Raw genomic sequence first — 27,038 nt, 5'->3', positions numbered from 1 at the left:
AAACTTTTTTCCCCCTAAAAATAATAAATAAATCTTTCAATTGCAGTGATTTCTGAAGTAAAAGGATCAAATGCTTGATTGATATACAAACCTAACCCGATTTTTTTTAATAAAAATTAATTCAAATTTAGCAAAAGGAATGCAGAACTACATGCTTATATTTGCTGACAAAAAAGTCAAAACCAATATTGCAGTAGGATTGCTAGACCAGAATGTTTAATGACTGCAATTGTATATTAACAAAAAAATACAGCTGTAATACAGCTACAGAGCTTTCAAGTTTTTTATTACAGTGAACTGATAAAATTAAGACAATTAAGAAAGCACATCCGTAAAGAGAAATTGTCTGCATAGTGATTAATGCTATTCAAATTCTCCACCCTGCCCCAAAGTAGTGCCTTTTTCTAGAGGTTATAACAGAAGACAGACTTCTGTAATCAGATACTCAGTACTGCCTAGGATAAGCAGGAATGACTGCAATCAAAATACAAAAAGGTGATCATCTGCTATAGCATAAAGCTATTCCTTTAATAACAATTTTCCATTCAAAAATAAGAAATTGTGATGAACTCTGCTTCTTCACACATTGAACATCCTATGTCCTGTTTCTACACTAGAAGATGCGCAGAATACCTACCCATCATCTCAATGGGACTCATGCTTACACACCCTGAGCACCATCACAGAAACAGGATTTGGACCCTGTCTGAATACTCAGCAATTGCCTAACGAGACTTATGTTGACCACCAAAATAAGAAAATCCCCTAAAAAAAAAAAGTCACTGAAATAAGTTTGCTATAGCTGTGGGCTCAAACAGAAGACTAGAAGCAATCCGATTATGAAAGCAAAAAGGTTATAATTTTAAATGTTTCCTACTACATACAAGAACAAATGCAGAATGTGATGTTTGCTTAGTTTTATTAATTTATTTTGCAGGAATCTGCAACTCGGAGTATGCACTTTCTGGAGGTACCATGCATGCATAGCCTCTGAATGCCTTTGTACAATTTCATCTCTTAGTAGTAAGTTCATTCACAGCATACACAAATCTAGAATGTAGACACCATATATACAGGATTAAACAAGATCGTGTCTTCTTGTTTTAATGAAAAAATTTAACAGGGTTTCACACAGCAGGAAATATGGATTAGATACATTGGTGCCACCATAAATAAATAAATTTCAAGAACACAGTTTTTTAAAATCTTTTTCAAAGGTACTGAAAATCCAGGATTATAATATTGCATTAACTCCATTGACTTCTGATTATTCAAAACCAAGAAAAATAGTCGCATTAATATTTATGGACATAAACAGCAATGAAAGCCCCAAACTGAAGAAATCTGGCAAAACTCAGTCATGGCCAGCTTCAAAATAATGCTGACATTTCGAAATGAAACAAACGCAGCAGCACATAGAGACAGTACTGACTATGGGATGTGTTATTGTGCATGTCCTCTTTCTTTACGGGATGGAGAGTCACTGTAGTATAGAGCACACGAGTTCTGTTGTGCCAAAGAAGCTGATGAATTGTTTATGTCCAACTGTCCACTTCTTGCCAGGATAGTCATTTTCACATTCTAGGGTATATCACTGAATTTTAAAATACAATCCTGATGACAAGCTGGTTTTTAACATATTTAATCTTCTCACATTCTTTTTAAAATGTTCTTTTGTTTTCGTTTTGACTTGTCCCCATTTCAACTCAATTATTTTTATTTCAGTTTCAAGGGGGTTTACAATCAATATTAAATGTGAAAGTATTTAGAAATTGAAATGAGAGATGTATAACTGGGAGAGAGAAAGTAACTGAAAGAGAGGGTATTTTTAAAAATGTGATTTAGTAGCATATGATAATCAGAAAGTACTGAGACCAGCTCTTTTAAGAATTATTACACCTTTTCACCACACCTCCCAGTTTTCAAGAGAAACACACACATACCACAGACACACAGATACACAATTCAATCTGATCTAAGACTACATTTTACAAAGTAATTCCTTTTGCTTGACTTCCCAACCCTTTCCTCTTCACCCAAACAAGACTAATAATTACATCAAATTAAAAGTAGATCCAAAGTTCAGGATTTCTTTTGGTTTACTGTACTCTGAATCATCCTCCACAAGCCCCACTCTAAATAAACTTTTAAAGAACTACAGAAGTATTCTATAATTAAAGGGAATTTATCTTAATAGCACAGCAGATATAAAATAAGCTTTATAAAATTTCAATGAACAGTGAAATAATTTTGAATATTTGAGTGTCCAAGTCAGTTACAAATTCTACCAATCTAGTAGCATGGTTGAGGGAGAGCTCAATCATTAAGGAAAAAAGAAAACACAAGTAGTGCATTAACTCAACACAATGGCATCAGCATCCCACCATTCACACATACACACACAAAAGTTTTATACAATACAGTGCATTTTTATATGCCAGCTGACATTAGGGTTTTATGTGCATTCAATAAATATTACACAAACCAATCTTTTTTGGCATAATCTACAATTCAGTTGGGGTATGAACAGCGTCACCTGCTTTCAGAAGGAAAGTGAATCATCATTCAAAATACAATTTACATTCTAAGAAACTAAAAATATTCAAGCACCATGTAAAGTTTTTACTATTAATGTCTGTGCATGAGCATTTACAAATAAAGGAACACAATGGAAGGTTTTTCTGTGGCATTGTTGTTGCTTTGTTTTTTGTACAAACAACAAATGAGAGTAAGTGAGAAACGGGAGTAAAATTATTGGTACAAAGGAATTCATTTGCAATTTAATGGCACTCACTTGGTCTTTCAAAGAGTATCTTGGTGTCAAGGCAGCCTTCTTTTTCTTCCTCTGGTGAAGTTATGACTAAGACTAGCAGGTCTCCATAACCCCAGAAACCATGCACTTGTGGTTATTACAGTTCAGGGAATGATTGGACTGCATGCATTTTTATTTTTATTCAAAAGGAGCATCTATTCTGTCAGAAAGTGACACAAGAGTAAAGACACACAACACACCTACTCTCATTTGCTGAGTGCCATGATAGTTCCTATCATTTTGGAATTCCAGCAAAAACAAATGCTTCTTTCCAGAACTTCTACGGAAGTACAAATGAATAGAAAACTGAAATACTACAAAGGCAAAGGCATCATGATAGAGAAGTCATTAAGTTACTGGTGTTGTTTTGAGTAATTCATAATACCAGTAAAAGCTATGGTACTGCTTATCCTAGGTAGAATGCTTCTGCTCATCTGTTTTCTAGTTATCGCAGTTTTGTTGATATGTCCACTTACAAAAGTAAAATTATTATCTTATATAGACTGATTTTTTTCCCCTCTCCATATGTGATGAGCTCTTCGCATAATATGGATGCGAGAAAAATTACCTCTGATGCCTTTGACTTTGTTTTGCTCATCTGTGGTATACACTGATTGCTGGAGATCTCTTAGCTTATTTAAAATTATGCTGAAGATTTAATTAGTGCAAAAACATATTGAAAAATGCCAGATCAAATACTGTTTCCTCATCTAAGATCACAGTTTATTTTTTACTGTTATCTTTATAAACTGCAGGGAAAGAAGACACCAGATTCAGCAATGCAGTCAAGATAAGTTTTCCTCCACCCACCCCTTAAAAACGCTGCTTGATTTTAAACAAGGATTCAGACACATGATTGTTCTACCACAGCTCAACAAGTTATCACGCATCAAGTGAATTGTAGTAATTGACCATATGGATGGGGTTGCCATGAGCTAAGAACAACTTACAATGAAATAGTTTGAATCTCTCCTGCTAAGGTTTCGGTAGCACGTTTTGCCTCACAGTTGTAAAGTCAATTACCACAACTCAGCTGACGTGCTTGGTTGCATCTGACTCCTGACGAAGTTGCACCATAAAAACTCAAATGCACTGTATCAGCTTCTGACCAGTACACAAAACATCCTATTCGGTCGCAGTTTTGTAACACAATCATTCAGCTGCCCAAACCCAAGTTCAATTTCACAAATAATGAGTGCTTTATTACAGCAACCTGAAGCATTCAAATTGAACATCACCTTTATAATACAGTATATCATATGCATAAAAGTACCAGTATGATTTCAGTTGCAAGTCTTGTGTTCTTCAACCTACGGCAAATATTTCCTGACCAAAATAAAAAGAATGCAGTGTATATTTTTTTCAAGATTTGCCATCTGCTATTTTATACAGGCTGGTTTATTAACAATGTGCAAATAAACCTTTACTGAAGAGCTAACTGATTAATTATTTTTCAGCTAACTTTGAACTGGGGCACAAAGTACCTTCTGTGCTGTAAACATCATGAATTCTCCACAAATTGGAAGCTGAAAAGGCCTAAGGAACTGAGTACAAACACTTCTCATACATAATCATGGCTGAACTCAAGTCTTCCAAACTGAATTTGTAGTAGTCTGCGTTTGGCATATGTCACTGTGCTGCTACAGCACAGTCTTAGAAAATTGGTGCATATAAAAGCATACTTTTAGCTTTAAAACACGATGGCCTAATGAAAGCATGCAGTAGTATTTTCATCCATAATATGGTAGAATTCATTCTTAGTTTATTACCAGTGTTGACACAGCCAGGTGAGCACTGTACAAGCAAAAGGGATTGTAAAAAAACTACCTCTGATTAAACTCTCTGTAACACTCATACAGTATCTCGTTTAGTCACCTTAGGTCACTATTTCAAACAGCAATTTTTTGTAGACATAAATTACCCTGAAAAAAGCAGCAATTACAAATACCCTTCTTTTTTTTTTTTTTTTTGTACACTTTGCAAATTTATGGTTGCATTTACCTGTCTTCCTTTTCAGTAGCTTACAATCTAGAAGCACAGGGAGCCTTTGTTTTCCAGCTAGCTGTGGCCAGGTTAAATCAGCTCTGGCTCTTCAGTTTTTCGGGTTAAGTGTAACATTTCACACCATTACTAAAAGTCCTATAACTTCAAAAAAAAAATTTTTTTTAAAGAGCCACTAAGCAGTAACTATAACCACAGGACTAAACACCAGTAGTTATTTGCTTTCCTGCATACATTCTTCCTGAAATTAATCCTTTTACATTTTCAGCTTTTGTTTTCTGCTTTGTTCACTGCAATAGGATAAGAAAGAATTTCACCCTTATTTCTTTTTACTGTGGTACAAGCAGAAACATCTTAACACGTTTCTCCCACCCCTTGCATTATGAAGATTGTAGACTGGCAAAGGCCGGGCAGATGGACTGAAAGGTTCCCCATGTTTCCTTCTCCTACAGCTGTCGGCTTGAGAGCCTGTTTTCAACCCAATGCAGCCCCTTCCTGATTTTCAGGTGTATCGTGGCATTTCACACTGCTCACAGCGATTTAGTGCTGGGTGATTTAGAAAGGTGCAGCTATCACAATTCCATGGAGCCCCTTCAAAGTCTTCATCTCTTGGCTGAGTCCGTGAAGCCTGTTTGGAATTGTTTGGATGCTCTAAAAAAAAAAAAAGTTTCTTATACATAAAGGTAGAAACATTTCTACATAGATAACACAAAAGGTTTTTTTTCCTAAAGCACTTCTAATTCAGTTTGTGAAATCTAATTATTTAAAGGATTTCATTTCTGTAAAGAGTCACTTAACCATACTGCATTCAAAACAAGGAGTCACTAATGTCAGGTCACTGATACTGCTAAAGGTTTAAATATCTTAAAACAAAGTTTGTTAAGAAACATTCCTGTTAAGAATGACCTGATAAATTTATATACGGCAGTCTCTTACCCTCTCTTAAATTCCAATAACCCTACTTTTATCTGAAGTGAAAGACAACTTCTAAATCAGTTCCTTCAATATTTTCTACATCTTTGCTAGCATTCATCCAGGCAGAAGAAAACATCAAATATCAAATCAAATGATAGGCCTGCTTCAAAACCAGGATGATTGTTTTTTCTCCACAATCATGACATGGTTGGCACTGGAAGGGACCTCTAGAGATCATCTGGTCCAACCCCCCTGCTCAAGCAGGGCTACCTACAGCGGGTTGCCCAGGACCACATCCTGGTAGCTCTTGAAAATCTCCAAAGAGGGAGACTCCACAACCTCTGGGCAATCTGTGCCAGTTCCCGGTCACCCTCACAATGTTTCCTAATGTTGAGACAGAACACTGCCTCTTGTCCTGGTACTGGGCACCACCGAGCCTGGCTCCATCTTCTTTGCATCCTCCCTTTGGGTATATAGAAACATTTATAAGATATCCCTCTGAGCCTCCTTTTCTCCAGACTGACCAGTCTGAGCTCTCTCAGCCCTTCCTCATAAGGAGAGATGCTCCAATCCCTTGATCATCTTGGTGACCCTATGCCAGACTCCTTCTAGTATATCTAGATCTCTCTTGTACTGGAGAGCCCAGAAATGGACACAGCACTCTAGATGCAGCCTCTCCAGTGCTGAGTAGAGAAGGATCACTTCTCTTGACCTGCTGGTGATGCTCTGCCTAACACAATGAGAAGTACTGTTAGCTTTCTTATAGGCACAGGCACATTGCTGACTCATGTTCATCTTTGTGTCCCTTACAAGCCCCCTAGGTCCTTTTCTGCAAAGCTGCTTTCCTGCTGGATGGCCCCTAGCATGTACAGCCGCATGGGATTGTTCTTCCCCAGGTGGAGGACTTTACACTTCTTGTTGGACTTCATGAAGTTCTTGTCAGCCCATTTCTCCAGCCTGTCACTACCCCTCAGGATGCTGCAATGGCCCTCTGCTGAATTAGCCACCCTCCTCAGGTTTGTGTCATCCACAAATATACTTGCTGAGAGTACACTCTACACCATCACCTAGACCACCAACAAAGATGATAAGCAGGACAGGACCTAGGATTGACCTCAGAGGGTACTCCACTTGTTACTGGCCTCCAACTAGACTTTTGCACCACTGATCACCACCCTCTTGGCCTAGCCATTCAGTCAGTTTTCAATCTACCCCACTGTCTCCTTATCCAGCCCATACTTTATCACCTACTCTATGAAGGTCTTATGGGCGACAGCATCAAAGGCCATAATGAAGCCTAGGAAGACAACATCCATGGCTCTCCCCTTGTCCACCAGGCTGGTCACTTCTTCGTAGAAGCTTATCAGGTTGGACAGGCATGACCTTCCCCTCAGCAAAGCCATGCTGACTACTCCTGATGACCTTGTCTTTCACAGGCCTGAAAAAGACAGCAGTGACATTTGCTTTCCTCCAGTCTTTGGGCACTTCTTCCAGTTGCCACAACTGAACAAAGATCATAGAGTGGCCTCACAATCACATCTGCCAGCTCCCTCAGCACTCATGGGTGCCTCCTCTCAGGGTCCACGGACTTATCAATGTCCAGTTTGCTTAAGTATTCCCTGACCTGGTCCTCTTCCTCCAAGGGTAGGTATTCCTTGTTCTAGCCCTTCCCCCTGGTCTCTAGGACCTGGGATCCTAGAAGGCCGCTCCTGCTGGTAAAGACTGAGGCAAAGAAGGCATTCAGCACTTCAGCCTTTTCCCTTCCTGTGGAACCAGGTCTCTCACGTGGTTCAGCAATGGGCCCACATTTTCCATACTCTTCCTTTTGTCAGTGATGTAGTCCTTTTCAAGGTCCAGGCTGGATGAGGCTTTGAGTAACCTGGTGTAGTAGAATGTGTCCCTGCCCATGGCAGGGGGGTTGTAACTGGATGACCTTTCAGGTCCCTTCCAACCCAAACTGTTCTGTGTTTCATTGAACTTGTAGAAGCCATTCTTGTTGTCCTTGACAGCCCTGGCCAGATTCAATTTCATTTGGGCTTTAGCTTTCCCAGCTCCATCCCTGGATGCTCTGACAATTTCTGGGTATACCTCCCAGGCTACCTGTCCTTGCTTCCACCCTCTGTAGACTTCCTTTTTGTGTTTGAGCTTGGCCATGAGTTCCTTGTTTCATGTCCATGTCCCTGCAGGCCTCCTTGCAATTTTACCTGATTTTGTTGGGAGGCATTGCTCTTGAGCATGGGGAAGGTGGTCCTTAAATACTAATCAGCATTCTTGGGCTGTTCTTCTCTGCCACAGGATTCTACCAAGTAGATCCTTGGAAAAGGCCAAATGACTTTCTCATGGCTTTGCAGCAGGGATGTACGTGTGTTAAGTAGTACTTAAGTCTGTTCTCATTCATATAATCAGTACGTATGTATGAATATACATTAGGTATTAACCCACATAAAGAACCAAAAAAGGTTTTCTGATGTCTCCAATCAACACTTCAAGACCTCAGGCTATCTATTAAAAGTGAAAAAAAACTCTTAAGATGTAGAAACACAACATTTCACATAACGCTAATATTCCAAGCAATATTAGCACAAATACCTAGAAGATAAGGTTAAGATTTCCACCTGCTAAACAGACATCTGTAAAACAGCTTAATTAAAATAAAACTTATGTTGTAAAAAAGGACTGCAATTTGTAATTCAAAAGTTCACATATTACTTTGCTGAGTATCATCTACTCAGAAATCTAACAGGAGGCCGATGACAAAGTCAGTGCAAATAGTACCTACGTTTGTCTTCAAAGACATACTTAAAAAGTGAAAAAAATGGCCTCCTTGCTTAGATGTAAACCCTCTCCAATCCAGATGCTGCACAATCACATTAGCAGTGTGTGGCCTAAACAGATTTCTGCTAAGCAGGCAAGCCATGTAAGCACAAAGACCTCATTCATGTTCACTAGCCAGCTTGAAGCAAAGAGCAGACCCTTGTCTGCCTATACCTGCCTTTCTGCCCACATCTTCAGCAACTGAATATTAAGGATATTGAATATTAATTAATATAATTGAACATTAACTTAATTTTCCAGGAAAAAATGAACTAGATGGACCCGTGTTAAAAGCCGAGCTCAAAATACAATATACCAACCCTAACACAGGTCACTATTAAATTGTCAGACAAAACCCAGAAACTAGTCTTAAGTCATACAAATCCTCACAAGACAGTTTCCGATTGCCAATAAAATCACTTATTTCATACAAGTCTTGCACATTATTTTGCTTTGAAATAATAAATTGACTTGTGTAATCAAGAGAATGTCTTCAAACATCACTAAATACCTTGGATCAACCAAATGACCACTGCAATTTAACACGAATCCAGGTAGCTGCCTTTGTGCCACTGCCCACCTGATGATACTGTCTTTACTGCGCAGTAGCACTTGTGCAGGGAACACACAACAATTTTTTATTGCTGTTGTGTGGTTTTTTTTTTTTTAACTGGTATATGGATGAGCAGTAGTTCTGGGCCTTTACTTTTAAATTTCCACATGCTAGGCATTTTAGAACATTGAAGAGAAAAAAATTTTTTTTTCAGAAGGGGGAAAAAGGTTTCCTTATATAAATTCAAAATTAAACTGCAAAAGCCTTTGAAGTGCTTACTAACAAATAGATTTTTATTTTAAATAAAATTTGCATTTTCAAGCAAACTATATAGTTACATTTCTGATACAGCAGTTTTTTCACTAGCAATTTCAGTACACACTATTTACGGTGAGAGGAGACAGTAGTATACATCTTATCACATAAGATTTTCAGAGAAAAGACCACTGTTTTCTCTATATCAGGGCACAGGATCCTGGACTGACTATTTTAGAGGAACATAGTACATAGAACTAAGTATTTAAGAACATTCACTAACATTTGAAAGCAATTCTTTCAACAGATTTCAAGAGCTAATTGAAAAAAAAATACTTGGGCAAAAAATACCTGAGACAAGAGGCAGGATTCTACTCCAAAATGACCCGTGTACTGAAGTTCAGAGTGCTACTGAGCTATGCAGCCACTAGGTGTCTACTTAGGGTGACCAGCAATTCACTCTGGAATGTACTGATCGATTCTCCACTGAACAAGAAGACTAAATACATAGCTCCTGCGTGCACATATATCTGAAGTCCTAAGCTGGATAGGAATGCTAGATACTACACAATTAGCACAGAAAATTTCAGAAATCAGTAATGAACTTATAACAGGTGGGACCCTGGAATAACTGCAGACCCATGTGAGAAAACATACTCCATCATAGTCCTTCAGACATCTGAGGCTCTTGCTACACTAAAACAAACTTTAGGGTTACTACTGTGAAACTCCTACTCTGCACACAAAATGAAAGCATGACCAGGCAAGTTAAATTAAAAATATAAATGCAAATTTTAAAAAGCTGATCTTGCCAATTAAATTTACATAAAAGATCTCAAACTATAAAATCCCAACAACATATTAGAAGACAGCTAAAAAAATCCTGATGTAGACCTCTTAGGTTAAAAGTATTTCAAAAAAACATAATTAGGAAGCTTTAAAGTGTTAAGAGCTTGTATACTTTAAACTCTTTTTCTAATAGTGGATAACAGTATTTACAAACAAGACAGTACCAGAACACTGGTTGGAAACAACCTGTCTGAGGAAAACAAGCTGCAGCCAGGATTACTGCAGTTACATAAACATGTTGTGGTTTGGCTTATACAGAGAAAAAAAAGAAAAAAATATTCTCAGTACAGTTAAAACAAGTTGAGGCTTGCTTTTTAACCTACCCTTTTTATATGGCTTTGGTGGCACAACAGGACCAGGCTCTATGTTATCGTAGAAGTTACATGTGGCTTTCGGATCAAAGTTCCCTGTCAGAAGAGATAAATAAGAAAGCAAAATTCAAATGTTATTTACAAGCCTATACCAGTGACATGAACATCTAGAAACTTCGTATTTTATACATGTTATTACTATTACACTCTATTTTAGCTTTTTCCTGACAGTCTTTTGTCAGGTATTTTCACCTTTATATTGATTCTAGTAATTTTTAGCAGTCTAATCCCATACTGAACAATCAACTCCAGTTCAATGTTCTGTATTGTTTTAAAAATATAGGAAAATTCAAATCACTCTGTAGGACATGGTCTTGGTTAAAAAGAATGAAAAAAGAGGAAGACTGAATTTTTACACCTATTTGACTGTATTTATGTCAGGTTTCTGTCACAGAAAGGATTTTAAATACCTAGACAGATTTATATTTGCCAACTTCTTGGCTGCAACCAGTGTTTCTGGTTTGTATCACTTTATTAGAGGTAAATTAAAAATTTAAGAACCTTCACTAGAAAGTATTATTTTTAGATTTACTCGATAAAGTTACTTTTAAGTAACTATTTTCTCAGTATTGTAATTTACCTTGGCCAAGTCAAGTTTAACAAGTTGCAACTGAAAAATACATCTTTTTAGTTAAAAAAAAAGAGATTGATAAAGTTCAATTTTAATTAAAGAGTCCAAGAAGAATATGCACATTTAAGCATACACTGTATTTAAATTGTTTTTTTCAAAACCTGTCAGTTCTATACCTCTAGACTGAAGGAGGTCAACTTCTTTCAGTGTACAGTCAACATTTATCTGGAGCTGTCTGTTGAGGCTTCTTAATTTGGTCATTTCCTCAGGCTGGGGAGAAACAACCCAAGATAGCAACTGTAGCAGAGTCAGCATCTTATCCGACATATAAATAACATTGTTTATCTATGTTAACAGCTTTATTAGAAACTAAGTATAACCAAGGCACTGAATAGAGCATCCAAGATTCCACTGCCTCTCCCTCCCTGCCACCCAATTTTTCCTCAAAAAACACTTTTCTACTGTCATTTGAGGAAGTTTAAGAAAAAAAGGAAGAAAAACACAAGTTAATACTAAAATTCATTTGTAAAAAGGCATAGTTCTTCATAACTGTATAAAATCACATACCTTATAAAAATCTGTATGAACTGACGACTTGATACATCAGTTTACATCACAATGATCAGAAAATAAAATACGAGCTGCAGTTCATATAAGCTTCTGACCTTATTTGATTACTATCAAATAATAGTCAATTTACATCATCCAAAGGAGCTCCAACATGCCAAACCTTCTAGCCTAGTATATTTAAATCATTCAGTACTGCATGACAATAATTACTCATAATGGAAGAATGAATAGAGTCAAGTCTATATATATGCATATAATAAAGAAACCCCATTTAGGTTACTGAAATGCTAGTGCTCCTAATGCTAGCAGCAATGATTAACAACACAGATGCAGGCGTAACTCTAAGGATCCCATTTTAGGGTATACTTGATCATCACAGAATATTTGAGGTTGAAAGGAACCTCTGGAGGTCACCTGCTCAACCCCTGCTCAAGCAGGGACACCCAGAGTAGGTTGCCCAGAACCACACCCAGGCAGCTTATAGAGATCTCCAAGGAGAGAAACTCCACCTCTCTGGGCATCTTGTGCCAGTGCTCGCCACCTGCAGAGTAACAGTGTGTTTCCTGATGTTTGGATTGAACTTACGGGTGACAGCATCAAAGGCCACAATGAAGTCTAGGAAGACAATATCCATGGCTCTCCCCTTGTCCACCAGGCTGGTCACTTCTTCGTAGAAGCTTATCAGGTTGGACAGGCATGACTTCCCCTCAGCGAAGCCATGCTGACTACTTCTGATGACCTTGTCTTTCACAGGCCTGAAAATGGTCTCTGGCATTAGCTGTTCCACCACCTTCCCAGGGAATGAGGTGAGGTTGGACAGCCTGTGGTTCCCTGGGTCCTCCTTCTTGCCCTCCCTGAAGACAGCAGTGACATTTGCTTTCCTCCAGTCTTTGGGCACTTCTTCCAGTTGCCACAACTGAACAAAGATCATAGAGTGGCCTCACAATCACATCTGCCAGCTCCCTCAGCACTCATGGGTGCCTCCTCTCAGGGTCCACGGACTTATCAATGTCCAGTTTGCTTAAGTATTCCCTGACCTGGTCCTCTTCCTCCAAGGGTAGGTATTCCTTGTTCTAGCCCTTCCCCCAGTCTCTAGGACCTGGGATCCTAGAAGGCCGCTCTTGCTGGTAAAGACTGAGGCAAAGAAGTCATTCAGTACCTCAGCCTTGTCCCTTCCTGTGGAACCAGGTCTCTCACATGGTTCAGCAATGGGCCCACATTTTCCATACTCTTCCTTCTGTCACCAATGTGCTTACAGAAGCCCTTGTTGTGTTTGATATCCCTGGCCAGATTCAAATCCATTTGGGTTTTGGCTTTCATAACCTCATCCCTGGATGCTCATACATGCCAAATACCTCAGACAGATGAGACGTACAGCAGATGTACTTACTACTTCAGCAGTTAACGGCATATATGCTGTTACTAAAGCATGGTATGCTTTCCTGCCTACATCTGTCTGTATTGTTTATATAAGCACAGTGAACAAGACTGAACTGATTTGGCTAACAACTGCACAAACTGAAAGCTATTTTTCAGTCAGATGAGTTCTCTTATCAGAGCCATACAGATTTCTGGGCTAGAGTCACTAGTGGTTAGAAGTCAGAGATAGGAAGAAGTAACGGGACAAGAGGCGAGAGAGGTGCCAGCTACTTGAGCCAACACTGCCAGTGAAAAGTTACTTGGCACATCGTACACATACCAAATGGGAAGTGGAATGTCTAAGAGATGCAACCACTCATTGTATCAAGGTATTTTGGTGTTTGAAATACCTTTTCAAAAAACTTGAAGCCCAGCTGTATCAACAACTGAGCTGGATATGGCTCAGACATTACACACAGACTTGGACATACACTTCTATAGGTTGTTTTGTAGGAAATTACTTGTAGGAAAGTAATTATCTATTCAGTTCTGTGGCCCAGAGAAACACACATATACAAGTCTCACTAGGTCTGTTGTGAATCCTAAGAAAACTGGACACACACGCTTCTTAAATGTTAAGAACTGGCTTACTACAGGCCAAGAACTTACAGAAAATCTTTTCCAAATACTGAAGATTTTATAAGGCAAAATATATGGGAGTATATTATACTTTATTTTATGAAAGTATAAGAAATAAATTTGTATCTTGAATTAAAATACTAACAAATTGCTTACTGTTGGAATTGCAGTTGTACAGCTAACTCTTCGAAGCCGCCTCTGCATTAGATCGTGCTCCATGCCATTGACTTCAGCTTTCAGGCGTTCAAGTTCTTCTTTCTCAAGCTTCAGTTCCTTTGCTAATCTCTCCATCCTTGCTCGTTGATGTAAAAGCAAGGCTAACATTTCACATGGAAGAAATAGTTACTAACAAAAAAAAAAGCTGGAAAACTGAATTCTTAGCTTATATGTAAGATTCATGAGTGACCTTTCTGGAAAAGAATGTGATCATAAACATGCAGCCAAATACCAGTGTGAAGATGCTTTCATGCCAAATGAACTACTATTTAGGACAAAGTTCTTCCAGAATAAATAAAAAAAATAGTAACTTGAAGTTGATATTACCATTTTGGTCAATGCTTCTTTTTTTTTTTTTTCTTTTTTGTCATTTGGTCTTTCTCATCTCAAAAATACAAAGGCACCTGTACAAGCAGACAGCTTCTGAGGATGGAACAGCAATCTAGTTATGTTAATACTGTACTGACAAAAAAAAATAAACACCAGAGGTAAGATCAGAAGATAACACTTCATAGCTACTGTTCAACAGTTCAACACGCTAGCCTTCAGACTCCTGAATTGTTTTTTCAGTGCTATTACAGAGTATGTAGTATAAGAAGGAATATTTAAGTATTCCTTGCTTTTCATAGAATCATAAAATGGCTTGGTTTGGAAGGGACCTTCAGGATCATCCAGTTCCAACCCCCTTGCCATGGGCAGGGATGCCACCCACTAGATCACTTTTCTCAGGGCCTCTTCTAACACCTGATCTTGAAATCCTTTAGAGATGGGGCATCCACAGCTTCTTTGGGCAACCTGTTCCAGTGCCTCACTACCCTCACAGTGAAGAATTTCCTCCTTATATCTAATCAAAGTCTCCCCTCTTTTAGTTTAAAACCATTCCTCATAGCCCTGTCATTGTCTGCCTGAGTAAAAAGTCGCTCTCCATCTTTTTTATAACCCCCCTTTAAGTACTGAAAAGTCTCCTCAGAGCTCTCTCTTCTTGAGGCTCAACATACCCAACTCTCTCTGCCTTTCTTCATAGGTGAGTTGCTCCAGCCCTCTGATCATCTTTGTGGCCTCCTCTGCACCAGCTCTAACAGCCCTACACCTGGATGCAGCACTCCAAGCAGGGCCTCACAAGGGCAGAGTAGGGGGGGACAATCACATTTTCAGGGAGTGCTTTAATTATCAATACTACAAATTCAGCATTGCTCAAAGTCAGAACTAAAGAACTTCAATAAAATAGCCTAGACATGAGAATCCTGAAGGGGTGTGGGGAGGTAAATGACAGAGCTGGGCGGGAAAGGGAAGCTCAGGTCTTTCATAGTCATTAATTCTACAATAGAACTAAATTGCTGCCCTCTCACCTGTCCCTGCTGTTAATCAACCATTTTCTCATACTTCTGTCATGATAGCGAAATTTATGACTCCTAGTTGCAAGCTGATGTTGGGCGCTCTGAGCAGCCACTCAGCTAAAGAAATTTGCCTAGCTAGAAAATGATATTAGTTTTTTGCAGGAAGTGTCCTCAGTATTTCATCATGATGCAAAATCGGCCAAGTTTGTTAGTGTGATGCTTAGCACTTTTTGACCTAGCTGTTTTACCTGATGAAAGTCTACCAGGACAGAGAAAAACAGGAAAAATTTGTTGCTAGTATTCAGACAAGCATGCTGTCCATGTAACAATCTTTCAGCAAACTGTTTGAATACATGAAGACACTGTAGAAAACTTAGAAAAAAAATGATATTTCATACAAAGTACCTGCCACCACCTGCCCCTTTTCTTCACCTCTATCCAATACAGGCAAAGTAAAAAAAAAAAAAAAAAGTCTCACACATACTTGCATTCTTGCTGGAAAAAAAAATAGAAAAGTAAGCAACAATGTGAGGTAGCTTACTGGGGGAAGATAAAAATGCAGGGGCATAAAGTGACTTTTTATCAGATGTCAGTATTCTGTGCAAAACAACAGCACTATACTTTGGTTTTTGCATGGATCCACCAATTCTTGGTCAAAGAATAAACATTAAATCCTATCCAAAGAATAACATCAGATGTTTTTACAATATAGGTTCCAATGTTACTGATCAAAACCGTTCTCTACTTTTTGAAGTAAATGCAAGTCATTCGAGTACATTTCAAGAGATCACAGAATGAATTCAAAAAAAGAAAGTACTGGTACTAGGGTGTATGATTTGCCACCATTACAGTCAAATCCTGTCTTCGCATGACTCCTCCAACTTAACATGGGGTATGGCTTCATTACATAGCTTGGTATTATACCTCAGGTACAACTAATCAAATTTGACTCATGCTACAAAGAAACATTAGAAGTACAGACACCAGAATGGATTTTTGGTAACAGTTTTCACAATGGTTCATATTCAGAAGAAAATTAAGTGATCCCTCACATTCCCTACATTAAGCTTTTAAGTATACTCCTCTTTAGGCCTCTGCAGTGGTAGCAGAGTGTAACATTTATTCTTCCACAATTTATTTCTATTAAGAGTTCACAGTGCGGCAACACCAAAGGCTAACGAAGCCCCAGATGTGGTATTACCACAAAAGCAGATAGCCCAAACAGCACATTCTAGCTGATTTTATTGTTTTCCAAACACAGAAATCTAGACACAGATTCAGAAGTCAAACAGATTTCTACATTTCAGAACATGTTTTCTTCATTTATGTGAAACATAAATGACTACCTTTTGTGAAGTTGTAAAACAAACACTACCAAAGAAAGCATATGACCTGAGTTACAGATCTACTAGCGTTCTCTCAAAATAACATTTCTAATTGGGTTTACCAGGTATAAAATAGCTCTGTTGATGAATTAAAATAGCTCAATAAACAGAAAGCAAAATAACAAATCAAGAACAGAATTATAACCATTATTTCAGCTGTCTCAAGTTGAAAGGAAACCTAGAAGGAGCAATGCAGGAATAGAGACTCTTCTTTCCAAACGCAAATTTAGAAACAAAGTACATTCTTTAAATATCTGCTGCTGATTATCATTCCATCATTACCCCAACTGATTGGTTTGAATACTTGCAGAGTGATTCATTTATTCCATTTAAAATGTTTCAAATCTAGAAAACTGGTTACCCTGAGAAAAGCAGTTTTCATCTAAAGTTTAGGTTTCACCACTTTGTGTTTTTCTTGAGTAAATTATTTAACTATATTTACACATAGCATTAAGACTAACTATAATCTGTCCCCATGTAGCAGAATACAGATCCTAAAATCTCTCTACCAAGCTTTTCCTCCTCTTCGAAAACTCTAAGTGCAACAAGTGAGCTTTTGATCAAGTTCTTCAGAATAATTATTTTAATACCCTTCAAAACAAAACACGATTTGTATTGACATGAGAAGCAATTTTAGCTGCAATCCTCTCTCCTCTTTCACTTAATATTCTTCAATCTAAACCAAATAAGAATAAAATTCCCTGCAGAAGTTAGCGTTTCAGGTTTCATAAAGCACCCAGTACTGAACAAATAAATGTACTGCAAAGTTCTTCAAACAAAAAATAATAAAATTCACATGTAAATTTATGACATGGTTCACAGAATTTACCAACCAGATACATGGCATACGTTCATTAGTTGTAGTGTTCTCTTAAGAAATTCCCTTTTGTCAAAAGCACAGCAATTTTATGAGCCTCAGAAATCCTTAATGTATTCGACTAAATTTTAGTGCAATTTTAAAAAACAGAACACAAACTAGTTGGATGATCTTTGGTATGATTTGTCTTCTTCTCTGTACAGGTTCGATATTTCCTTCTTAACAAGTAGCAAAATCAAGCTAAAAATGCCTTTTACAATAATACAATTTGCAAGGGTAAAGCATTTACCTTGAGTGTAAGCATAGTCATCTGATCCAGAACTAGAACTTCTCTGATATTTATGGCTTCCTTTTTCTCCTCCAGATCCTGGGATTACAGAAATAGGCTGAATAGGTTCTGGTGCTGCAGTACGCTCTTCTTGGTCCACTAAATTTAAAAGATTCTCAGTCGGTGCTCGACCTACTGTGATTTTAAAAATAGTTGGGTTTGGCTGAGATACCATTACCCGAGGAGACTGTGTTGGTGCACCTGTAGGCCCAGTTGGTTGAGTGTAGGTAATATATACTGGATTAACACTAAATGGAGGTTTGGGTTGACCCGACATACCTCTTGATGGAGAGCTTGTAGGAGGAGTAGTGGCTGCATACAGCGGGTGCTGGTTTCGTTGAGATGGTTGATTACTTATTGGTGAAGGACTTCTGTTCATTGCAGTCCCAGGCCTTTGCGGTGGCTCAACTGTAATTTCTATTTTGTTCATGGAACCTTTGGATAAACTAGGTCCAGCAAAAGGAGGAAGATACGACACGGAGTGACCGCTTTGTTTTTGAAAAGTCTGGGATGCTTGCTGATATGGATGAGGTGGGACAGTTGAAGGACTAGGAGGCATGAAGACATGTGAACTCTGATGACCCAGCTGAGGAGGCTGAACTTGGTGCTGAGGAGAGCCAAAGGGAGAGGGACACTGGGATGCCGGTGGTGATCGAAAAGCCGTCTGAGGGATCTGGGGTTGTTTAGGAGAATACTGAGAAGGTTGGTAGTTCTGTTGATGTGGATACACAGGTAGAGGACGGGGAGTATAATGTGGAACTGGGCCCTGTGGTGACGAATGCCACTGCGTATTCTGAGGAGTCTGTCGTCCTGAAGAACTTTGAGATGTTTGTCTAATATAAATAGAGCCAGGAGTCCCATAAAGATTGCTTGGAATCTGTGGAAGAATTTGTAGAGCTCTGGGTACACTCTGTCCAGATGGGAGGTTTTGTGATACTGTAACAGTAATGGGATTTGTACTGTACCGAGGTATGTGCATATACGTGGGAGGAGGGCCTTGCATAGCAGACGTGTTCATTCCTGGTTGTATGGAAGATGGCTGTGGAGGTGGCTGTGGAGGAGGAGTAGCTGCATTTCTATTCTGGTCATTCATGAAAAATGGATTGTAATTAGGAGAAGCTGCCACAACAGCGGGAGCAGAATGTGGTTCTTGAACTAAGCATATCAGTTGTTTACCTGCTGTGCGTTGTGGATCAATATGTCCATCACTTGAACTATGTACCAGTGTACGACCACCATTAAGTTGAGCTCCATCCCCTGCATGATAGCTGGTATGAGGATGAATACCCAGATTAATGTGCAAAAGGCTATTTCTATTCATTCTGGTGTCATCGGGACTATGGTACTCCATATATAAGTATTTGTTGCTCTCCTGTGCGAGGGCTCGACAACAGGCATCTAGATTGTTGTTGTTCTAGGAATAAGAAGGGACACCTATTTTGTTAAATTGCAAAAGAAAAAGCCACTGCTCAAAGTTCAACAAGCATTCAAATGAAGCTGCGATCAAGCCTTAATAGGCATACCTCATAAGTAGTTGACACAGATACGAATTTTGAAATAAAGATCATACCTACCAGGTCACAGTCTGCAAGTAGTACAGAGCTCACGCTGCATCTAGCAAAATACAATGGTAATGCTAGCTACAGTATGACATAAAAATCAAGTCAAGTCTGGATTTGGGGAAAGCAAAGAACAGGAATGCACAATTAATTATTTCTAATAACACAAATAAAATTAAACTAGATCAAAACTGCAAATTCTGGAGAGTCCAAACAAAGATGCAGGTAACACTTTAGTGTTTACCCATGCGTTTATTGTTTTACCTTTATTTTACAGTTTAGCTGAGTACTTTTCTACCTGAAATTCTAAAACCACAGCATTTTAAGTCAGCTACTCTAGGTAGAAATTAGCACCTTAAAATTAAATAAATGAAATCAAAATAAGTGTTGCTTGAAAGTTTACTGGCAATTCCCTAAGGCCCCTTATAATTATGACATAATTTCAACTGTCTTAAAGAATTTCAGGCTCAAGGCTTTAAAAAAAAGAAAAGGCTTATTCATACATCAAAGGGAAAACCAAATAACCCCTGTAAGGGTTTGATTTGTTCTGCAATGCCAGCAGTTGAATATACAGACATTAAATTATGAATCAAATCAAATGTAAAATTGGGAACTCCTCCCTTCTTCATCCATTTTAGCTTCATTTCTTAATACTAAAGTGAAGACGACTTCGTCAAAACTTCACCTCATTTCACTACCAGACTAACATGGACATTCAGCATCCTGTCAGATGAAGACACTATTGAACATGACAAAAAAAAAAAAGAGAACAGTCCAGCGCTTAAGTTTATACGGCTCTCACTCCGTGGGTACTTCTACCTGCTTACTTCCCCCTCACGCCAAGCTCCCCTGCTAGAGTCCGACGGTCAGTGGGAATACCCAAATGTATCACACAAATCTAAAAACAGAACACCTGGGAGACAGATCTTATAATAATAACCAGAACCACAGTCCCAAGACATCAGCCTCAAAAAAGCTAAATGCCACTATCAGTCACTTGCCTTCATAAGACAAGGCTTCATAAGGACAGTCCTTAGCATCCATGCCCCGAAGACAGAAAAACTTTAAGTTTTTAGGTAAAGCCAGTTCCTTATTTTGGAGGAAGGAGTTGTACTAAAACCTCCTCCAGTGTACCTATGTTCTTGATGAAGCCATCATTAATAACCATCCTGTTAGCCACTCTCCTTAATCCTGTGTGCATACAGTCACACATGCAAGGATGAATAACCAGCAAGAAAAACATAAAACAACAGCAACAAAACACAAATGCAAGTGAGGAATGGTAACATCTCGTCTGTAGAAGACAGAACAAAAAAAGCAAACAGCAGAGTCTTCCACTCCTTCAAAATAAAACCAGAAGAACGAGAATTTATGTTTCAAGTAGACTACTAAAAAGTTTTCATACTACAACAATAAAAGTACACAAGCTCCTTTAAACTCTTCACCATACCTGAAGCATGCACTGAGATACCACCCCTTCAGGTATCTCAGGGAAACGTTGTCGGAGATCATGGAGTACCTGCACATCGAGTTGTTGACTGCCCTGCGCCATGCCAGACTGATGTTGTTCCAGATTATCAAAAAACGGAAGTCAACAGGCCTTCCAATGATTATGATCTTCTGAGGCTTCTGGCATTTTCTGTAAGAAAAAGAAACCAATTATTTTTAAGCTATCACAACCATTCTTTTTCCTTTCCCCAACTGCAATGACAAGTACATTTTTAGATCCAGATATAAAGAGCCAATGACTTAAGCATGAGAGTCGGAATCATAATTTCTCAAATTCTAATCCAAAAACATTTAACATAGCACAGGTATATCTACACAACATTTTACTGGAATGTGCTAGCTCAGTTCTTTACCTGGTCCCATTGTGGTACCATATATGCATGACTTTAATTAACCTGGCCTGTATAAAACAGAACTGTAACAGATTACTTATATATTATTCCCAGTGAGAATCTGAACAGTTTCTAGAAACATCTGAGGTCATGGAGCATGCGTGTCTTTATTATTCACATTATGCCAGAAATAACAGGCTAGAAGTAGCACAATTATTTAAAAATAATTCTCTAGTAATGGGGCTTAACTCTTTACATTGTTGTAAATTCAAAGAGTTGGAAGGAATTTTTGTGAAACACAACAGGATTAAAACATACTTTAGTAAGTCCTTTTTAGGCCTATGATAATAATCTATTTCAGATTGTTGTAAAGTACCTATTATTTTAATTATTAGCATTATTAGTTACAAAAAAAAATTCAGGATTCTTGCATTCAACAGCAAAAATACACGATTTGAACTACAATACCAAAGGAATGCTAGACATCAAATACAATCTGAGTCAATAAATGCTTTCCTCACTTGTGGCTCATAATCATAGGAGTAATCATCCAAGAGCTAAAGTCTAAGTAAAAATTCACATGGACATTGCATGAAGGTGGTACATGAAAGAGCCTCTGTCTTTCCAACAGTAATATTCAGCCGAATTTTTAACAGGGGAGAATGTAAAGGTGTTTTCAAAAATGAAAATGAAAGATACCAGCAGAGTGGGTGTTCAAGTAATACATTAGCTAGTCTAAGGCCAAAGTTTTCTCTCCATTTAAAACATTCACATCTCAGCCTTGGTGGCATTTTGAATGGTACATAACGTACATACTCCAGAGCTGGCTTTTCAGTAGTTAGCTCAGCTCCTAATAGAAAACTAGAAAAGTACAATAGAACAGCCCAGACATACGCACACCTTCAAGTGATAATAATCTCCTACAGTTTCCTGTATCTTTCCTAAGAAAGTCTCTTAGTTTGCTTAAGCAAGAAAATAAAACATGTTTTCAAAGAAATAAAAAACATCAGGTTTAGGGTTAAAAAAAAAGGTTTGGTGGGGAATGGGGGGGGGGATTTGTATTGTTTTAAATATTCAATACTCAGGCCTTTGTTTTTATTACCTCTTCCTAAATATTACTTCCTTTCACTGAAAAGTGGCAAAACAGCAACAACACGAAACAGAAGTCTGCTTCACTATCTGGCTACTACATATGTGGACAGCCCTCAAATGACATTATCAATCATGAAATGACACGTGCTCGCAGGAAGGATTGCTCTGTTTTATCTGATACATTCTAGTATCCAGTACTACACCTGTCACGTCACACTCTTCCAAAATAAATGAGAAAAATTTTAAAAAGATAAAAACAGCGAGATCTTAATTATCCTGCCGTGATTTCAGATATACTGCAAGAAATATAACTTGTATAATCACAGTGTATTATTTCTCTCTTCAAACATTAATTCAAATGTAACACAAGAAAGCAGACTGGGAATTTGTAATCATTTCATATAATGTTTTTCTATGCTTTAATACTAGTCTAAATCCAACATTTCTTTTGACATTTTTTCCAATACTTCCTGAATACTTGAGATGAGCAGAAGTGTAACCCTTAAAGTTATTGGCAGTTATTAGCCAACTAGGAATTTTATCAGAGTTCTCTAACCACAAATAATGGATAAGAGAAATTTCCATTCTCATTTTAGAGTTAAATCCTCTAGTCTTGAAAAGTCTACAAGAAACCTGAAATAGAAGAGAAGAACAAACACACAAACACTCAGAACTCCACGGATTCGACGGCTGCACAACTACAGATTTATTTATTTATGCATTTATTTTCCAGTCAACTCCACAAAGTTCACTTTGGCCATATGTAGGCCATATACAGGCACACATCTGCCTATTCTGTCTGACCTTCCTACACCCAAATCAGCATTTTCCGGGCTAAGTGGCTTCCAGGCTCAGTGGCCCAAACCACTGGGAACAAAAGGCTCACATCCCATATCACTGCACAGCACCAGGCAAGCAGAGCAGTGAGACAACAGCAGATGAGTGCAGACGAGGGAGCTGCAACAGACACGAGCAGACAGGACAGGAGCTCCTGCTGAGCCGCAAGAGACTAGGAAAGCAACTCTCCGATTCTCTTTCATGGCATGCACGTGCTGAGGGACACGCTGAGGCACGCTACATTTAAGGTGCCTTATCATTACTGAAAGTTCACAGTGCAGTTCACATCAAAAAAAAAAACAACCCAAAATTGCAGTGAAAGCAAAAGTCACTTCATCTGCAACTTTCAAAAGTGAGCAGAGGTTACCCAAATCCTAGCCGAAAAGTAACTCACAAGGATGAAATAAATTAACATTGCTATGCACACTGAAGCTGTAGTAACAAAGGCATTAAAGGATATTGTTGCAGAATTGGTCCTGCTGTGATAAGACACAGAAATGACCTTGGCAGCCATTAGTGAAACTTGGGCATTATGTACAGCATTACTCCAGTCCTAAACAATTCCACCAGTCATTTTTTCACACCTTTTACATGACTAAATTGTATGGACGGGAAAACAGTATCTGTATCTTCCTCCCTAAAAGTCACTTATGAACTTTGTAAGTTAAGAAAATAAACTGGAGTCCACACTTCCACCAAACAACTGATATCTCTCACCAAAAAGAATGAATATAAACCAGAATTACTATAATCTTGTTACTCCCCCACAGTGTGTTCAGAAGGAAATCTATTTTACTACTGTTATTTTTAAACACTAAGTCACTTAAAATAAAGATAAATGAATCATCAAAAATAAGAACCAATTGAAAAACAAATGAGGTAAATACATACAATGTGAAAGTTTATAAGTTATGTAATGGTGTGTGCTTGCAATGCAATTGCACCATGCAATTACAATATATGCAACAACTGAAACGATTCCTGAGTAAATTCCCACAAAAGGCTATCCAGGAGACAGCTTCTCACAAAGCCTCATCAATTTAAAATGAATTATGAGTTGTGTAACAGTAGTTGTGCCTTGAAGGATAAGAGGAAAACCCCACCCAAACCAAACCACAACAGTAAGCAAATCAGTTTATAGAAAAATCAACTCTTCAAAAGACACCCTGCTATTGTACCTTTTAAGCAAATTCCTTCATCTTAAAAGGTTATTTTAATATTTAGATTAGAAGGATGAGAAAACAGATGGATTAAGTACAAACAGGTAAAGAGCCTCAATTTTTCCTCAGCATACTACACAAATGTAATTCTTACATTTTATTGTCCTGACTTCTAATCTAATGCATGCTGACACTTACAGACAAGAAATGGATTTATTGAATGACATATAGATGAACTCAACCCAACCTTTGTAAATTAATGTTCTTTTCCTCTTTTGTTCACTTGTTCACCATTGCTGTTCAAAGTGTTGAGGAAAAAATTCAGATTCATGAATGCAGCACGTGTGTGTGAGAGAGACTTTTTTTCCCCTTTCAGTGCTCATTGGGCACTTCCTTCAAACACCTGCACTGGATACTCTGTCTAAACACCGCTGGAACTTCAGTGTGGATGTACCATGAAATTTCGCTGGACAAAACAGTAGAGCATGACCAACATCTTACTTATAGAAACTTCAGAATAAAACCAAATAATATTAGATACAAATCAGGGAGCAAAAATGAAGTGAGCATACATAACATCTTCGCCAAGCAAAAGCGACTTGGATTTTAGTGACATTTAAACTCATTTCCAGTAGCAAAGTAGCAAATCCAATAAACAGTTATACAATCCAAATTTGTGACAGTAATTTCTAATCGTGATCTACCAAAATATCATTTGCCCATACCAACAAGTCATACCTCTTCATATTCGCTTCTGGCATTTAGGTGTAAGACTTCTAAGTAACAGTGATGCCAGCATTTTAAGACCTTTATTCCTGTTCTGGGCCACACAGAAGAGCAAAAACAGTCTCAGTACTCTCCCCGAAAAGGAATTTTACTTGTTTCTCATGTAGTGGACTGAGGGAGAACTGAGGAGTGAAGCCAGGAATTGATGTAGCAGAAAAATGTGAAATTCTAAAATACAATTTCATTAATCTGGATTAAGTACATAAATATATTTTCACCAAAAAAATGGCAGTGTAAATAAAAACGAGATCATACTGAAAAGAAAAATATGGTGTTTTCTTTAAACAAAAGAACAAAGTTTAACACTCATTTGTAATCACTTTACCAAAACATGCATTTTGTTTTCAAAGCTATGCTAAACTAACTTTATACTGGCTGCACAGTATAAGTTCTATTACTTTGAATTATAAGATTCTAAACGTATCTCGGTCTTATGTGCTAAATTTATTTATGTATTGGGTTTACACGGCAAGGTTTTGGTAGCAGGGGGACTGCAGGGGTGGCCTCTGTGAGAAGAGTCCAGCAGCTGCCCCATGTTAGATAAGGGCCAGCTCCAGCTGGCTCCAAAGGGACCTGCCGCTGGCCAGAACTGAGCCAATAAGCAATGTTTGCGCCTCTGGGAGAGCAGATTTAAGGAAGGGGAAAAAAACCTTCTGCACAACAGCAGCTGGGAGAGTGAGGAGTGAGAAGCAGCCCCGCAGACCCCAAGGTCAGTGCAGCAGGAGGGCAGGAGGTGCTCCAGGCAGGCAGCAGCAGTTCCCCTGCGGCCTGTGCAGGGAGAGGCCCCCGGTGGAGCAGGCTGTCCCCCTGCAGCCCATGGGTCCCACACGGAGCAGATCTCCACGCCGCAGCCCGTGGAGGAGCCCACGTGGAGCAGGTGGATGTGGCCTGGAGGAGGCTGCGGCCCATGGAGAGCCCCCGCAGGAGCAGGCCCCGGGCCGGAGCTGCAGGCCGTGGAGAGGAGCCCACGCAGGAGCAGGGGGTCTGGGGGGAGCTGCCGCCCGCCCGTGGGGGACCCGTGCTGGAGCAGTTTGCTCCTGGGGGATGGATGGACCCCGTGGTACGGAGCCGTGTGGGAGCAGTGCTGGAAGAGCTGCTGCCTGTGGGCAGCCCCCGCAGGCTCAGTTCGGGAAGGACGGCATCCCGTGGGAGGGACCCCGCGTGGAGCAGGGGCAGGGAGGGACCGTGAAAGAGTGGCAGAGAGATGAAGTGTCAGGGACTGACTGCAGCCCCAAGTCCCTATTCCCCTGCACTACTCGGGGGGAGGATGTAGAAGCAGATGACTGGGGGGAAGGGCTTTTCAGTGTTTTTTTAAGTTTGCACTGCTCACTATTGTTATTATTGAAATAAATAACTGAAATAAATTAATCTTCCCCAAGCCAAGTCTGTTTTGCCCATGACAGTAATCGTTGAGTGATCTCGCTGTCCTTATCTCAGCCCAGGAGCTGCTTTGTATTTTCAGCCCCTCTCTAGCTGAGGAAAGGGAATGAGAACGCAGCATGGTGGGCACCTGGCATCTTGGCAAACTCAACCCCCCACAATTTATTAAATGAAAGAAGTTGGTAACATGTGCTATGAATCATTCTCTCTCTGAGAGACAATTACAAACTGTGTTTCTCTGGTCATGGTAACAGAGTAAGAGTTCTTCAAGTTACCTTTGTTATTGCATTTCTCCTACTTACTTTCACTTATTTTGTTGAAAGAAGTTACTCCATTTAAAAAAAACTTCTAATCTGAAAAGCTGTTTAGAAGAACACAGTACACGGAGTGCTTAAGAACTAAAAAATATTTTATAAAAGAAATGCCTTTATCTATATAATTGAAAACCGTAACTGCTTGTTAAAAACAACTACATTCATGTTTCATGACTACTTCCTTCCAGATTGCTAAATTCAAGATATCAGATAGTATGGAAATAATCCTACAAAAAAGTCATCCACATTCTGAACTATGTGCTGCCCCTGTGGAAGT

The 27,038-nt window shown here is 38.8% G+C and overlaps 1 protein-coding gene across 10 annotated transcripts in view; it reads right to left on the bottom strand.

Annotated features, from left to right (window-relative positions):
* Positions 1 to 915: 915 nt before the first annotated feature.
* The window catches only part of TAB3 (TGF-beta activated kinase 1 (MAP3K7) binding protein 3), a 46,246-nt gene continuing 20,123 nt past the window's right edge, over positions 916 to 27,038 (bottom strand). For 3 of the 10 annotated variants that reach the window (XM_080576265.1, XM_080576267.1, XM_080576268.1), the window contains 6 exons: positions 20,802 to 20,990; positions 17,754 to 19,206; positions 13,866 to 14,026; positions 11,318 to 11,438; positions 10,523 to 10,606; positions 916 to 5,464 (listed from right to left, as the gene is read on the bottom strand). In XM_080576265.1, coding sequence (XP_080432391.1) covers positions 5,316 to 5,464; positions 10,523 to 10,606; positions 11,318 to 11,438; positions 13,866 to 14,026; positions 17,754 to 19,206; positions 20,802 to 20,903 — 2,070 coding nt within the window. In that variant the 5' untranslated portion in view covers positions 20,904 to 20,990 and the 3' untranslated portion in view covers positions 916 to 5,315. Of the gene's footprint in view, positions 5,465 to 10,522; positions 10,607 to 11,317; positions 11,439 to 13,854; positions 14,027 to 17,753; positions 19,207 to 20,801; positions 20,991 to 27,038 lie in introns of those variants that run through there. The other 7 variants (XM_080576270.1, XM_080576271.1, XM_080576273.1 and 4 more) reach the window with 7 other exon arrangements.

This window comes from Anser brachyrhynchus, assembly GCF_964034855.1.
Source record: "Anser brachyrhynchus genome assembly, chromosome: 1".
Lineage (NCBI taxonomy): Eukaryota > Metazoa > Chordata > Aves > Anseriformes > Anatidae > Anser > Anser brachyrhynchus.
The sequence above is the reverse complement of the archived record's forward strand: the minus strand, read 5'-3'. Positions and strand labels throughout refer to the sequence as shown.